Source organism: Pleurodeles waltl, chromosome 5, assembly GCF_031143425.1.
Source record: "Pleurodeles waltl isolate 20211129_DDA chromosome 5, aPleWal1.hap1.20221129, whole genome shotgun sequence".
In the NCBI taxonomy this organism is placed as follows: domain Eukaryota; kingdom Metazoa; phylum Chordata; class Amphibia; order Caudata; family Salamandridae; genus Pleurodeles; species Pleurodeles waltl.
This window is the reverse complement of record NC_090444.1, coordinates 1,313,721,465-1,313,738,197: the sequence shown is the minus strand read 5'-3', so window position 1 is coordinate 1,313,738,197 and position 16,733 is coordinate 1,313,721,465. Positions and strand designations below refer to the sequence as shown.

At 40.4% G+C, this 16,733-nt stretch overlaps 1 protein-coding gene across 3 annotated transcripts in view; it reads left to right on the top strand.

Annotated features, from left to right (window-relative positions):
• Positions 1 to 16,733, top strand: part of ORC3 (origin recognition complex subunit 3) — a 342,442-nt gene that overhangs the window by 183,850 nt on the left and 141,859 nt on the right. For all 3 annotated transcript variants that reach the window (XM_069235555.1, XM_069235556.1, XM_069235557.1), the window contains one exon: positions 12,522 to 12,585. In XM_069235555.1, coding sequence (XP_069091656.1) covers positions 12,522 to 12,585 — 64 coding nt within the window. The remainder of the gene's footprint in view (positions 1 to 12,521; positions 12,586 to 16,733) is intronic.

Here is a 16,733-nt window from a genome sequence, read left to right as displayed (position 1 = left end):
CCACAAGATTCAAGATTTGAAGTAAATACATAAAATGCAAGGTACTCCACATAGGTAAGTAAGGAACTTTCAATAAAAGCAGTAGTACCCACAGTATAGGTTAAAATGGTAATAAGCTATTTTTTGTTTAATAATGCTTTATTGAATAAATTAGCATATACTAGTACAATAAGATAAATACAGTGTAGCTAAAAAAGATCATAAAGATAATTGTACCTATGAAAACAATTTATATACACAACCGGAACAAAATATTGTACCATAGAATAATAGCATTTTTTTGTCATGTTTTAGTAAAGAAAGAAAGAGAAGAGAGAAAGGAAAGAAAATAAAAATTTAAACAATGCAAATTAAAAATCACATATTTACAATAAAGCAACCATTAAGAATTAACAGTAATATGAAAGGTCTTGTGTTGCGAAAGAAAAGAGGTGAGAGGAAGCCAAAGCTTGTCCCTTTTAATTAACAATTGAGTAGTATTAGCATTTGCTCGATCCATTCCGTGATTATAACAGATCAGATTCCACCAAGCTACAACAGATATTTTCGTGGTATCTTTCCAATTAGAAGTTATAATTTGCAGTGCACTAGCAAGAGTAGATCAGCCAATTTACCAAGCAGTGATTGGGAATGCCAAATAGATGAGGTACTACCCAACAAAATATGTAATATATTGAAAGGTACATTGATGGACAAAATCTGATTGACTTTATCCCAAACTTGTTCCCAAAAATTATGAACTGAAGGGCACTCAAAAAACATGTGCATATAATGGCTATTTTCTTTAGAGCACGACCAACACTTGCTGTCTGTAGTAAGTTTACATTTATAAAGATCTACAGGAGTATAGCACAACCTATTATAAAAGTAAAATAATGTTTGGGTTGTAGATGCTGAGCGGGATGTTGTATGGAATTTTGACCATATTTGTTTCCTGCTCCCATGCTAATTCTATTTTAGACTTTGGTCTCACAAGACTGGTATGTGTAAGGGTTCTATATATAAAAGACGCTGGGACTTGTGAGGAAAAATTATGAGGCTGGGAAATAGGCTGTGTAAAAGAGGGAACCTCCAAAGATTGAGATAACAAGTTATAGAGGTTAGCAAAGAGAGTTTGGTATTGCACAGCGTAATAAGAGGAGATATGAAATGTCTGTTGAATATCGTGAAATTCAAGTACAGCATTATCTAAGATTAAATGATCTAAAGTTATAATGCCTTTGTGCATCCACTCTTTCCAAACTAAAGTTCTATTATGAAATTTAACATCATTATTGTACCACATAGGAGTTTGCCTAAGGTTCTCATATGAGGAATGAGAGGCAAGTAGTAATGGCTTGGCAATAGAAATAGAATGAGTTATTATCGGAGAGAAAAGAGATTTAGGAGGTTTTGAAAGCCGAACTGCATCTCTAAATGTAAATGGTGTAATTTGTGAGTGCTCCAATTGACTCCATAGAGAGGTCCCGTTATGAAAAGTGGGAGAAAGGGACGACCATATTTGTTTTAAAACAAATGCAGAGTGATATCTTCTAAGGCACGGAAAATTTACACCTCCATTATCTCTAGGTTCCTGTAGTTTGATTAAAGATATACGAGATTTACGTTTGTTCCATAAAAATTTCATAAATAATGCATTTATAGTTTTAAAAAAACTAGAAGGAAGTTTAACTGGGAGCATAGATAAATAACATTTTTAAATGGGCAACAACATCATTTTAATTGTGGCCAATCTTCCCCACCAAGTTAAATAAAGAGGATACCATCTGTCAAGTAATTTCAAAATCTTTGACTCTACCTCTTTGAGATTAGTTCGATTAGTGTCTTTAAGAGAGTTGGAATAGGATATGCCCAGGCATTTGATATGCTTAGAGTTCCACGTAAAACCAGTATCTTTAAACATGTCTGGTAGACAATAAGCATTTAATGGCAAAACCTCTGATTTGTCTACATTAAGCTTTTAACCTGAGACACTTGAGTATTCTTGTAGTAAGTTAAAAAAAAATCCGGAATAGTCTTTTGAGGATTAGAGATAAAAAGTAAAATGTCGTCAGCATATGCTGTGAATTTAATCTCTGTGTCTTTATGCTTAAAACCATAAAAATCAGATGACCTACGTATTTTCTCTAGAAGGGGTTCAAGGGCTAATATAAATAACAGTGGTGATAGAGGACAACCTTGTCTAGTACCTCTGTGCAAGGGGAAGTAATGGGATTGTTTACCATTGACTAAAATGGATGTAGAGGGTGAAGAGTATAAAATACTAATAAGTTTAATAATAGGACTAAAACCATGCCATTTTAATGCTCCAAACATAAAATCCCAACAAACTTGATCAAAGGCTTTTTCAGCATCTAGAGTAATGGCAGCTATAGGGTCCCTGGACTTAGAGTCAAGATGGATAATATTGTGAAAAGTTCTAGAATTATCCGATATGTATCGCCCCTTAACAAAACCTGACGGATTAATGTCTATTAAGTCTGTGATAAAATGGTTAATCCGTAAGGCTAGGACTTTTGCAAAGATTTTACAATCAACATTAATAAGGGATTTAGGTCTATAATTACCACATTTGGATAAATCCTTATCCTTTTTAGGACTCAAACACAACATAGCTTCAGAAAAAGTGCCCTTTGCTTGATCTTGTGATATGAAATATTGTATAAGTGTTAATAACTTTGGAACTAAAATAGATGCAAAAGTTGAATAACATTCAATTGAAAAGCCATCTGGGCCAGGGGCCTTATCTTTAGGAAGTTTGGTAATGGCATTTTTAATTTCTGTTTCAGATAGGTCAGAGTCTAATAATGACAAATCTACTTTTTGTTTCAAAGGAATAGAGTGGAAGAAGGTATCTACTTCTGTCATATTAGGAGTATTTTCGGGAGTATATAATGTGGTATAATAGTCAGTAAAGCATTCCAGGATTTGTGAATCATTAGTGTGTCTGTTTCCAAATGTGTCTGTGATAACAGTAATCTTAGACTTTTGTTTTTTGATCTTTAAATAATTTGCCAATAGTTTACCCGCTTTATTTCTCCCCCTATAAAATTTGGAAGTTATTTTGAGTAGAGTTCCACATGCACTTTCCAAGGAATGCTTATTGTATTGTAATTTAGCATCAATCGACCTGGATAAGGTATCTGGTTTGTTAGATGAGAAATATTCATGTTCAAGACACTTTCTTTGTGTGAGCAATTGAGAGGAAACTTTAAATTTGTATTTCTTTTTAGTGGCAACATAATCTATAATAGAGCCTCGAGCAGTAACTTTAAATGCATCCCATATAAAATGAATCTGAGTATCAGAAGGTAAATTGTGCATAAAGAATTCTTTAGGAAAAACTGTAAATTGTTCAATAATAAATGATCTTGCAATAAAGTGTTATTAAACCTCCAGTGATTAGAAAAGGATTAATTTCCTGGAAGGTTCATATCAATAATTACTGGGGCGTGATCTGATAAAAGAATAGACCCAATGTCAGCATGTGAAAGTTTGTGTAGCAAATATATAATCTATTCTAGAATATGAGTGATGTACTGGAGAATAAAACGTGAATTCTAATACATCTGGATGAGCAATTCTCCATATATCACGTAAGCCTCTGGAGGAGCCTGCTTGGTAAAATGTTTTTTGCATTTTATTAGAGATATAACGAGTTTGAGAGCGACGATCTACAAAAGGATCCATAAGTTGATTGCAATCACCTCCTACCACAAGATTTTCAGAGTTGCAAGATAGTAATAAAGAAGAAAAATTAACCCAAAATTGAGGCTCTACCCCAGTTGGACAATAAACATTGCAAATGGAAAACAACATACCATTAATCCTAACTGTCAGTAAAATCCATCTACCTATAACATCCTTAATCTCCTCCACAACTTGTATTTGTAAAGATCTATGAAACAAAATTATTACCCCATTCTTATTATGAGCTGCAGAGGAACCAAAAGCATGACCAACCTAATTTCTATTTAGACTTTTAAAGTCCTGCTCTTTAAGATGGGTTTCTTGTACAAGAGCAATTTGACAATTCAATTTAGAGAGATGTTGGAGCACTCTTTGTTTCTTAACTGGATTATGTAAGCCCTTAACATTCCATGAGACAATACGAAGACTGGTCATTTAAATAATAGAAGACATTTAGACAACAGAACCTTACCAAAACCTAAGAAACAAACAACATGTGAATCATAGAAGAAGGCGGAAGGGAAAATTATGAACATATATCTAAGTGAGGTTACATGTTGATGCCAATCTTGCAATGTAAGGCACAAAAAATTATAAAAGAAGAAAGAAAGGTAGAAAGAGAAAGAGAAAATACAAGAGAGAAAGAAAAAGAAAGAGGTAGCAAAAGCACCCCATTGCTAAAAGAAAAAAAGATGACAAAAAGCCAAGAAGCTTCAGTCATAATTGTCTTAAAAAGAAGAATAATATTTTGCATGGGAGAAAGGGAGGAGCAAGAAAAAAAAAAGAGGCCAATCAGCGACAGTACCCCCGAGGAACTACAATAATTGGATAACAAGAGGGGGAGGAAAGACGATGATACAGAATAAATACATTACAATATGAACAACTGACGACGTGACTTACCAACAAGGGAAAGAACACTATGATGTTGAGATATACAGGAATATAGACTCAATCGGAAAGGGGATTTTCTCAACTTGGGATTTCAGCGGTTTCAATATCTGTAAAGAAGAAATAAATAATTTAAGAATTTCACATTAACCAATCAAGTCTTGCTAAGTTCCATTGCCTCCCCTTTGTGAGTATATATAAACTTTTTCAGATCAGAGGGATTTTCAAAAGTAGTTGTTCTGTCCTTGAAGGTAACCTTAAAGAAACAAGGGTGAATAAGGCCAAATCTACCATTCATAGATCTTAAAGCTGGTCGGAGATCCAGAAATTCCTTCCTTCATTTGGCTGTCGCCGTGGCCACATCCTGACTAAAGAAAATCTTTTGGCCCGACCACAACATTTGTTTACGTTGTTTGGCAGCAGTTAAAACAATCATTAAATCTGAGTATTGTAGAAAGAAGGCGATAATTCCTCTTGGTTTTGATGTAGAAGGGGGGCCAACACGATGGGCTCTCTGAATGTTGAGAGCGGTAGTATTCTGTAGACCAACAATCTTTGGAATAGGAGTTTGCAAGAATGTTATCAAATCTTGGCCTTCTGAGCCTTCCGGAATGCCATAAATGCGAAGATTGTTTTGTCGATTAGGATTTTCCAAATCCTCTGTCTGTTTTTTTAGTAGTATGACTTCCTTAGTCAGATTATCAACCTTCGTAGTAGTATCCTATATGTCACTGATCCTCTGTTCCACCTCAGAAAGTCTAGAATCCAGACATGACCATTCCTCTTCAAGTCGCTGTAAAGCAATATTTGTCTCCATAACAAAGGGCTTTATTAACTTAAGCTCATTCATAACGTCATCCAATGTGAGAGGCAATGGAGACTTAGTTGGAGAGGCAGGGTCTTTTTTTTAACTCTTTTGTGGCCCCCGGAGTCTTTACGACCATTAGAATTAGAAACAGAGGATACAGATATTTTTGAAGTGTGAGGAACTTCCATTTCAGCAGCACAGTTTATATTTAATACAGTAGTTTGGTTGATGTTACTGCAACATCGATTAGGTCACCTCAGAGGACAAAAATTGAAAATTATATTAAGAAATCCTGAATAAAATGTCAGTAATACCTTCAAAAATGACATCCAAGAGTGTCAAAAAAGTATTAAGTTCTCCACATTAATCAAAATAACCAAAAAATAAAAAAGAAAACATTTTGAAGCAAATGAAAAAATAATCCTCTCAAAATGGCGGCCGCATTCCTGTCAGAAAGGGAGCAGCAGGTTGAAAAAATTAAACTCTGTACAATCCCAGAGTTTAAAAAAAATAAAAAAAACTCACCATACTGCTCCCTCCACATTCCCACATCGAAAGCTGGAAAAAAAAAGCGTTGGCCGTCAAAAATGCCTCCCTCCGAGATGAAACGTCCTTAGCAGCTTGGGAGTGTCGTTACCGAGCGGCCATCTTTGCTGCTCCAACGTGCGGTCTCCCAAGATATTTTAAAAGTGGACACTGTGCAAAAATCAACAGTTCCTGGGGGAGGTAGGTATGGTTACGTTTCTGAGGTAAGTAAAGCATTTACAAGTTCAGTCTCCTGGGTATAGGCAGTCCACCTCTGGGGTTCAAGGCAACCCAAAGTCACTGCACCATCACCACAGGGCCGGTCAGGTGCAGAGGTCAAAGGAGGGCCCAAAACACATAGGCGCCTATGGAGAAACAGGGGTGCTCCATTTCCGGTCTGCTGGCAGATAAGTACCTGCGGCCTTGAGGAGCAGACCAGGCGTGTTTTGTAGAGCACTGTGGGGGGGGGGGGGGGGACGACACAAACAGGCACACAAAACACACCCTCAGCGGCACAGGGACAGCCGGGTGCAGTGCGCAAAGTTGGCATCGGATTTGCTATAGAAAGTAATAGAGGGACCCAGGGGTCACTTAGGCGATGCAGGCAGAGCACAGGGGGGCTTCTCGGGCCAGCCATCGACTGGGCTAGGCAGAGGGCCGCTTGATGGTCACTCCTGCACTGGAGTTTGGTTCCTCTCGGTCCTGGGGGCTGCGGGTGCAGTGCTGGGTCCAGGCGTCGGGTTCCTTGTTACCAGGCAGTCGCCGTCAGGGGGAGCCTCTGGATCCTCTCTGCAGGTGTCGCTGTGGGGGTGCAGGGGGATCGTCTTAGGTTACTCACAAAGTCGCAGTCGCCTGGGAGTCCTCTCTGCAGTATTGGTTTTCTGAAGCTCGAGCTGGGGGCATCGGGTGCAGTGTGTGAAGTCTCACGCTTCCGGCGGGAAGAGTGAGTTCTTTAAAAGTTGCTTCTTTGTTGCAAAGATGCTGCTGTTGGTGAACACTGCCGCTGTTCTCTGGATTTTATTGGTCCTTTGGTTTCAGGACAGTCCTCTGAGTCCTCAAGTCAAGTCCTCTTAGATGCCCTCTGGGTGCATTTTACAATATATCCCACACTGGCATCAGTGTGCATTTATTGTGCTGAGATGTTTGATACCAAACTTCCCAGATTTCAGTGTAGCCATTATGGAACTGTGGAGTTCGTATTTGACAAACTCCCAGACCATATACTCTTATGGCTACCCTGCACTTACAATGGCTAAGGTTTTGCTTAGACACTGTAGGGGCATAGTGCTCATGCAATATGTCCTCACCTGTGGTATAGTGCACCGTGCCTTAGGGCTGTAAGGCCTGCTAGAGAGGTGACTTACCGATGCCACAGGCACTGTGAGGTGGGCATGGCACTCTGAGGTGAATGCCATATTGACTTAGTCATTTTCTCCCCACCAGCACACTCAAGCTGTGAGGCAGTGTGCATGTGCTGAGTGAGGGTTCCCTAGGGTGGCATAAGACATGCTGCAGCCCTTAGAGACCTTCCCTGGCATCAAGGCCCTACAAAGAACTTATCTGTGTGCCAGGGCTGTGCCAATTGTGGGAACAAAGGTACAGTTTAGGGAAAGAACACTGGTGCTGGGGCCTAGTTAGCAGGGTCCCAGCACACTTTCAATCATTACTGGCATCAACAAATGGCAAAAAGTCAGGGGGTAACCATGCCAAAGAGGCATTTCCTTACACAGTGCCTGCATTATTTAGTATTTTGTATTGCAACCGCAATGACACGAGCACAGAAGTGTGGGATCTCTGCACTTGGCTGTCAGCAACGTTCTGAAAAAGTAATTAAGGAAAGAGAAAAGGGCAGACCCTGCCTAGAAACCTCCATACCTTGAAAAACATAATCTACGATCATACCCCTCCCATCCACCAAATGGAACCCTTTGATAACAATGGCATTATTGAATTTCTAATGATAGCTCTGTTTCTATTCTCTCTAACTTCAGTGTCTGGGTCTTGGCCCTTTAGCCACAAAAATATGACATGCTGTTCCATTGTATTGGGGAAGCTGTCTTTGTCCTCCATCCTGTGTCATACTAAAACCAGGGGCATCTAAAATTGCTCACACTGGCCCCAATACTCAGATTCATAACACACAGAGTCCTACTACCATACATGTGCTGCACACTTTACCTAATTGCACATGGGTTGCGGGGTATAGGGTTTTTCATAACTGCAGAGGTTTGCATGAGAGCATCCATTAGGCTTGCTACTTAACACACAGAAACAGGTCTGTCAGCACTGTAGATTCAAACCCCATTGTACACTGCTGCCACCACTTTGGGATGCCCCCAAGTGATTGATAGTAGCTTATAACCCATGTGGTGGGCATGCTCTGTGTACCTCTCAGGTCATAGAACAGGTTCTAAACCTCTGAGAAGAGTCTAGGCCTTTTTTCACACTGCAAATTAGCATGATGCCTGGGCCCAAATTAAGTCAGGATATCAGTTTCACATGAAGTTCAACACATCCTACACGCCTTGTCTCTATGCATGAGCTATTCCTGTCCCAAAACACACCCTTTCAAGTTGAATGGTCAGATCACCTCCTAGTCCCTTTCAGATCTCTACAACAATGTTCCCCCTAACATGCCAAACTGGAGAGAGAAACTCTTGGAACCTAAAACACATCAAAAAGAAGGCCCTAGACTCTCTGGTCCACTCTGTCAAACTACTAACAGAGCTCAATTCTGTCACTGCCAAGATAATACAATTATATTGCAATGATATCTTTGTTATCTTGAACAAGTTAGCCCTGGTACCAAGAAAACAAAGTCAAAGAAGACCTGAAATTGGTATAATGAGGTAATCAAGAAATGAAATATCATAAGGGCACACAAAGTAGATAAATATGATCTCTCACCTTTCACCACCTCCTAGTACCAAAGACGGTCAGGAAATATTATAAATGGACCATACACTATGCAAAATGCATATTCATGAGATCAGAATTTACAAGTGCTTTGAACCGCTCCAGAGAACCTTTCTAGTTCGGCAATAACCTCCAAAGGACACCCACTTCCCAAGAAAAAGCTTGTGACCTCTTGGAAAGTGTACACCTGTTTTGAGGGATGTGCTGTGAACACTCTCGGGTACCATATCACACCATATCAATCTGATAACCGTTCCCTTCCAGAATCCCTCAAAACAGGGAATTTTTGTCCCCTTGTTAAAAAGACAATGCAGACCCAGATGTGCTTGAAAAGTACAGACTTTTCTAAGGCTTTGTTTTTCTCTCAACAATTATTAAAAGCTGTATAGCCAACCAGCTACGAGAATACACCAGTATCAATCCTCTCCTTGGCGACTTTGTCTGGATTTCATGTAAGCCACAACATTGGAACCCCCATCCTCACAATTGTGCGGGATGATCTCCTTGAAGGAATGTCTTGCCATTTAGTTACTGTTGGCCTATTGGCAGCCTTTGATATTGTCAATCACAATAACCTCTTTAAAAACTCAAGAAACAGAATGGGTTTTGAAGGATTAGTGCTAGACTACTAAAGATCCCATCTCTTCTTTTCTATTTATGCATAGTACCTCAGGGCTCTATTCTTGGATACCCACCCCCTTTCAGACTTTATGTGGAATTACTAGCTGATGGCCTTACAAAATATAATTTCTGCAATTTGCTGACAGTACTTGCAGAAGCCTTACAACCCTTACCATCTCACTTCCAGAAATATTAAAATGTATGTGGAAAATTAAACTAAAGTTAAAACCTCAGTTTAATTTCTTTCCCCCAAATGACAGGTACGTCCAGCTGTATGTTCAACTCAAGAGACAACAGAAATGTGCTGCTGGTTTGGCTACATAAAAGTCCCTTAGCTCCCCTCTAAGCAGTTCTCCACTCAGCAGCCCATGTTGTCTTCAGCACAAAAAGACCTCTGCACATCAAACCAGTCTTTTCCTCAATAGGGTGGCTTCCCATGGCCCGTGGCTCTGCCCTGACTATATGCATCACATACAAGGCACATACAAGGCAATTTGTTTGAAAAAACTGAACACCTATCTCAAACTCTTCGGCTTTCTGGCCCAAACAGAAATTCAAGACGCCAAACTCTGATCATGCTGAACACACCCACATTCAAAAAAACCTCCTCTTTGAAACAGCCCTACTCTGAAATTGCTTCAAGGACATGGAATGCTATAGCAACACACTCTGTCAACTTCAGCTGGGACCTCAACCCGTATTTCCAAAAACACTTTCATAATCTCTTTCCACTTACTGTAATTGGTCTTCTCAAATTTTGTATTTCTGTGATTCCTTTTTTAGGACAGATGTAATTTTTTCCTACCATCTTTTCTTGTCCCACTATTGTTCCATGCTTTGGCCCTTTAAAGTGCTCTTCCACGTCATGTGTGAGGTCTTGACACGCTATATCAAGAATAAAATATTCTAGATGGCCCATTCAAAGCATGCTTCAAGATTTGTCAAAATGCAACCATGTCTGCCATAGTGGTGAAGGCACTTGTTAATAAATTCAGAAACGTGCATTCTCATCAGCCCTCACTTTTGGGAAATGTCCTACCTCCTCCTCAGCTTTAGAGCCTCTTAACAAAGTGGTCAAATATGACTTCATTGAAAAATGTTTTCCCCAAGGATATCCCAACATTTACTAATGCAGATGCAGTTTTGTTGTCTGAAGATTAGCTTGCTCTTCTGACTCTGGTTGAAAGGCATTTGTTGCTGCTTTCAGAAAAGAGTTGTTGAAGATTGCAAGCATAGACACACTTGCCATCTTACTGTTGTGTCACTCCTGCATATTGGGTCCTCACAACCTAGCTGATTTATTTAACAAAGGGGTAAGAGCCTGAGGCGGGTGTCCTGATGAGTATGAAGGGCAGCTGTCTCCCAATAGATTAGAAGAAAAGACTTCTAGATGAAGCTATGCTTTGGAGCAGTATTTTATGGTTAACTATTTTGGGTATGACCCACGTTGGCAGGGCTCAACTCAAAAAGCGTTATTATATCTACAAGCTCCTTTGTGATACTCAGATGTCCTTCACTGTACTGACTGGGATAAGCAATCCAATTGATATTGTGAGTTTACAATTTGTGGCCCCAGGCTTAAACTGTTTGTTTTGCTCCAAAAGAGGTCATTTTTGTCACATCAGCTGAATAAAAAATAAATTTAAAAAAAAGCAATACCTCACACCTGCTTACTTTTCCCAAGAGATCAGAATCTGGCAAACTCTGCGTGGAAGGGTGGAGGGATTCAGTGGTTTTACATGCTACAAGGGAACATTGCACAACATTTATCTGGTCAGGTACAAGTCAGTGCAGAAACTCCTGGTTTTCTGTATTGGGGAAAAAAAAGAAAAAGCGAGTCATGAGACCAATTGGTATCTGCATCTTTTCAGAACTATTCTCTGCCAGAATTGTTTAAAGATGGCAAGTGTAGCAAAGATTCTCTTGGGCTTTTGCAGAGTTAAAAGTCCCTATCACAATTGCCTTCGGTCCTCTGTTACTCAGTTCATTAATTGTGCCAGACATTGTACATTTTCCATCTTTGAAGACCTGTCATCAATCCTGTGAGAGGTACTTCTCTGCTATTTTTGTATGTTGTTCCCCATTAGAGAGAATATGTCTGTGTATGCTTCCCACGAGACCTTCTTCTTTTTAATTGAACAGCAACTATCAACATGTCCAGCCATGGTGTAGCTGGTGGTTAGTGGTGGCTGAATATAGTTTATGGAACAGGCCTTTTTCCCACCTGCCCCCGTTAGTAAAATATATGCAGTTTGTTATGACTGGGAGTCTTCACCCAACCTGAATGTGAGCCGTGTGTGTTAACCATGTTTTGTGTTCATGAGAGGATGGACTAATCATACCTCAAATTCCTATTGTTTATCTGCTATGGCTAATGTTACCAATTGGGCCACACCTAGTGTTCGGTTTGGAAGTGTCTGGCCATCCTAGAAAATTGCCGCTTTGTTGAGGGTTGGGTCAAGGGCTAGTTTTATTTGTTATTTGTATAATGAACCCTCATCTAAATGGAGCTTATATTTTAAGTGTTGCCTCGGTTTGTAGCGAAAGGAGTAAAGGCAGAAGGAGATTGTGAGGCCTTTTCCCAGGGTCCTGAGGCAGTAGGTGGTCACTGCATAGCATCCTTGCAGGATTCTTGTATTTACCATTTGTGTCCCATCTAAGATGCTGTTTCATTCAAATTGAATAATCCTATTACTCCCTTTTTATGTTTGATTTTCCAAGGATAATAATAGGCAGCATTCAAAGCTAGCTCAAGGAGATGATAGAGGAATTCTGGTTTAGGTGCACTAATCACACTAAATAAATTCTGTGCCCTGTTCTAGCTAGGGCATTTAGAGACTGGTATCTTAATGTCAAGGAGAGCGGCATGGAGAGAAACTACAAAATGCACCCTCAACTCCTACCCCTTCCACCTGAAATAAACACCTTTTAATAGAAAAAAGTGTTCGCAAACTGATAATAGAAGTTGGCCAACTGTGCCTATGTGACCTAGGCTTCCGTGTTGAAATTGCATTGAGCACAGTTGTGGTAGTGCGTGATTGGTTGTGATGCAATATATTTATTCTTTCAGGTATGTTGAAAGTCAGGCGCCAGAAAAGCAGGTGCAGCTGCTGACCTGCGACAATGCTGTCAAGGTATGTTGTTTGTTTGTTTTTTAAACATTTGACTTCACATTTCATCCTCACATGCACATGGAATGAAAACACCTTATTCCCGCATTTACCAGCCAAACCCTCATCCCTGTCACTTCAGATGCCACCTAATACCCTATTTAGTAACCATATGGAAAAAGTCCCACCACAACCCCCACGTTTCCTTGTGCTTGTGAGCACAGCTTCTGGATTTGTATATTGAATCCACTCTCCATTCCCCTAAGCTGTCCTTCTCTTAATTGGGAGGAACCTGATCCCCAGTGTTTAACAGTATCCTTTTTGGCAAGAAGTGTGATCTACGTCCATCCTCCATAGTTGCTAGCGGCTCTAATAAACTATGTGGAGGTAATTGAGTTTGAGTAAGCCTAAACTAGCTCCTATAGCTAATACTGGTAATGCCACCAAGGCTTCATTCCTGGCTGCTGCTTCCTGCGGACTTAAACCACCCTCCCACCTTGACCACAGCACTGCAAACCAGTCTAGAATGTTAGAAATAAGCACCTGGCCCCTTCTTTGACAAGTTGTTTGACTAATTTGACCCCTTATGGGTTAAACTCATGAATGGCATTCAAGTATGTTCAGTAAATTTCAAGAGCATGTCTTAATTGCAGGAACATTTATAATTGTGACAAATGAAGTTCATATTTCTCCTGAAGAGTTGCAAAGGATTTCATGAGATTACTTTCCCATTTGTCTCCTAGCTTGAAAATGGCAATATGGGTCACTCTTATCAAATTCTTCTAGACACGCCGATTATTTGAATTGCATCTCTTTCCAGAGTTTCTTGTATGAACTTACCTCCCACCTCATCCAGTGGATGACTTTGCACCAACAGTCCAAAGCTATGATCTTTGTTGGGGTTCAGGGTTGGGGGGGATGGAAGCGACATATTTTGATGCCCCAGAAATTCTGTTGCGTGAAACAGACCTCACTTAAGGCAAAAATTGGGTTTGACCTTTCCCTAAAAAGGCAGTTACTCACAACAGTTATTTGTGAGGCTTAGCACTTAAGTCTTAATTCAGCCGACCCAGTCCTCCTTTTTATACCAATTGCATACATTTGTTGGATGCAGTTCTTTCCTGTTTGTCCACACACATGAAAAGAAGGACCACCATGCAAACGATTGCAGATTGCCACAGAAGCAGAACAAATGTCCCTGACACTCAGAGGAACAAGTCACATTTTGGATGTACATTTCTGTGACCCACATTCATTCGTTCCACATGTTAGGTGGGAGTGACATCACAGGCAGTCAGAGTAGTGGGAGCTGAACTGGTGGAGTTGAGTTACAGGAGACCGAAGCAGTGGGGGCAACATATGAGGGGCTAAGGGCCAGAAGTAGCAAAGGGTTTTCCCCATTCTGTGTCAATGGTAAAATGTGTTCGTACATAAGGCCCTATGTTACATAGGGATCTGAAACAGTGGGAGTGGGCTCAGTGACAGTTGCCACCAAGCACAAAGGTGATGCTCTTGGGGTGTGGGGGTTAGGGGTGCTTGGGGGTTAAGCGATGTTGCACGAACTGGCGAGTCATTGGCGGAAATGGTTCCACCGCCACTTTAAGAGGCTGGTGGTTCACCATCAATTGCCTAAATTGGGCCCATATTTCCTGCAACGGTAAAAAGTGCAATTTATTTTTATGATGTCTCCCAATTTTGATATTACTGGATATCCATTTTTAAAATTGTGCTTGTTAAGTCTGATAAAGCCCGCTTTAGCTGTCTGCAAGAGTTCATTCATGTACCTGCAAAACGAGAATTAACGAGCAGTAGAGGGACTTGGGCTTTGACTCTCCTCTTTCGTTGATCATCTTCTTCATGTGAATTTGATCGAACAGCATTTAAGGTAACTCCTTTATGAAGTAATTCCATCTCTCATAATGCATTCTCTATGTCCGTACTGCAGGAAGGAGCTTTGCCTGTGTAACCCCATGAGAAGTAGGGGTTACGCCATGCAAGAAAGGGATTTTACATTAAGAACTCCCTTACAAAATAGGAACACGTGTTACATTGAGAACTATCTGGCAAATGCAATAGGTTTTTCCCTGTCAACTCTGACAATAGGAAGGTGCTTTACATTGTGAACTCTGTGGCATATATAATAGGAAATGTTTTTATAATACATGGGATTCTCAAATCCCTCTATAAACGGCAGTCTCTAATTTTCTTTTTATAATCAGCGACTGATGACACACCCATTTGCCGATTATAAAGAAAAGACGTCCAAACTTGACTATTTATAAGTTATTACAGTTGTGTTCTAATGTCACAATGCCTGCTGCCAGAACCAGCAGCCAAAGTGAAAGGCAGGTCAGATGAGGAAGCATAATTGAAACAGCTGTTTACAGCAAGGAAAGGGAAGGTTGCTTTTTTCTGCTCTAGTTTAATAGCGAAAAACTATAAACGTTCTGCATGTTTCTACACGTTCTGAGCTACTGCAGCTTTTTTTTAAACTGACTTGTATTGAGCTGTTTTTAATATCTGTTTGTGACAAATATATAGCAGGTTTTTATGTGCTTAATTATACAGTAGAGGTTTTATTTTTATTCTTAATGTTTGCAAACATGCACGCTCTTTCATATGAAAGAGCTACGCACCAAGATTTTAAGTGGTTTGTGGGAAAGGTAAAGGTGTGACCATGTCTTATATGGGATAACTTCCCCCCGGCTTACATGATAAGGATATTGCAGGTCATCTCAGAGTTCCATAACCTTATAAAGGAACTCCGCATTCAGCCACATTTCTAGGTGTGGTGTGGAACTCCTCAGTGACTTGCAATATCCTTATAATATACTGCAGGGAGTACTTGATGCCTTAAATATTGTAAACTCTGTGACAGACACCAGAGTAAGGGGATTTACATTGTTACACAGTGAGAGACCTTTGACACTACTCTGTAGTTTAGCTTGAAAGGTCTGTGTTCCTTGTGTACATTTGGAATTTAATTTTTATTATTTAGCCGCCAATAAATTAAACACTTTATCTTTTTAAAGATTAAAGCTCTGCCTATGCATAATGTTCATTGCAGAGTTATTTTCAAACCACACTATTTCCCTAAGCACTCTTACTCACTGTCCTGAAAGTCAAGTGCAAATGGGGTGTAATTGGTGCAAATATGAGTCCAATATTAAGGGCACCCCAGGATACCAGAGATAAAGAAGGCCAGTTGTCACAACTGGAAGCCAGTAACTCCTGATTGCACTGGCATCCCGTGCCCCCAAACTAGTTGCTATATTCCCATGTGAACTTCAGTAAAGGAGCATTATTGTTACCCACTACCTCATATGAAACCAGCCCTGATATTGTCCAGCTCTCCTGTTCTCTCTGCTGTGGCACTGAAAACACTTTAGTCTGCACCGCCTGGTCCGGCTGAATAACAATAATAGTGTGTTAAGCTACCTGTGCCGGTAGCAGCAGGGCAGGTTCAGTGCAGATTGCCACCGCTTCCAAAAGTAATTATGTGACAGCCAGGCGACTGGGCTGGTGAATGGTGCATTTTGCAGGAAACAATCAAATGCAGAGCCTCTGCAGTGTGCTTCCTGACAGTGACTGTATTATGTATTGTTATGACTGCTGCCGCCTTTGCATCCCCGTGAGTCGTGATAGCAGTGAGATGGGTCTGTGCTGCACTGTGCTGTGGTTTATCGCATATGCAAGTATGACACACTTGTGTGTGCATGAGTAGGTGCTCTTCAGCGCCTTCACAGTGTAGTTGATTATGCCTGGTGACAAAACAGCTGCTCCAGTCAAGTTCACTATACTGCACATGTCCCTTGCACATGAAAGCCCCACTGCCACATATGTGCGCTCTGACAGACATATGTAGGGCAGCTGGAATGACTTCTGAAAAGCAGTACACTCACTAGACAATAGAGTGCTAAATGTATTCAGCAGCAGATCACCTGCTCCATGAGTAGGGCGCAACCAAAACAGCAGTGCTCTCCGTCCAGTGTATCGCTCCACCGGCAAAACCTTCTATCTCTTTTGGGACATTGTAGGGCCCAACCATTTGTAGACTTTTTGCTGAGATCTGTCACATTTTAGCCTTTCCTCCCACATCCTAAGTGACACTTAAGACGCACGACTTCACTATAAAATTTGGTGCCCGACATGAGTAAGTGAGTACCTATCTT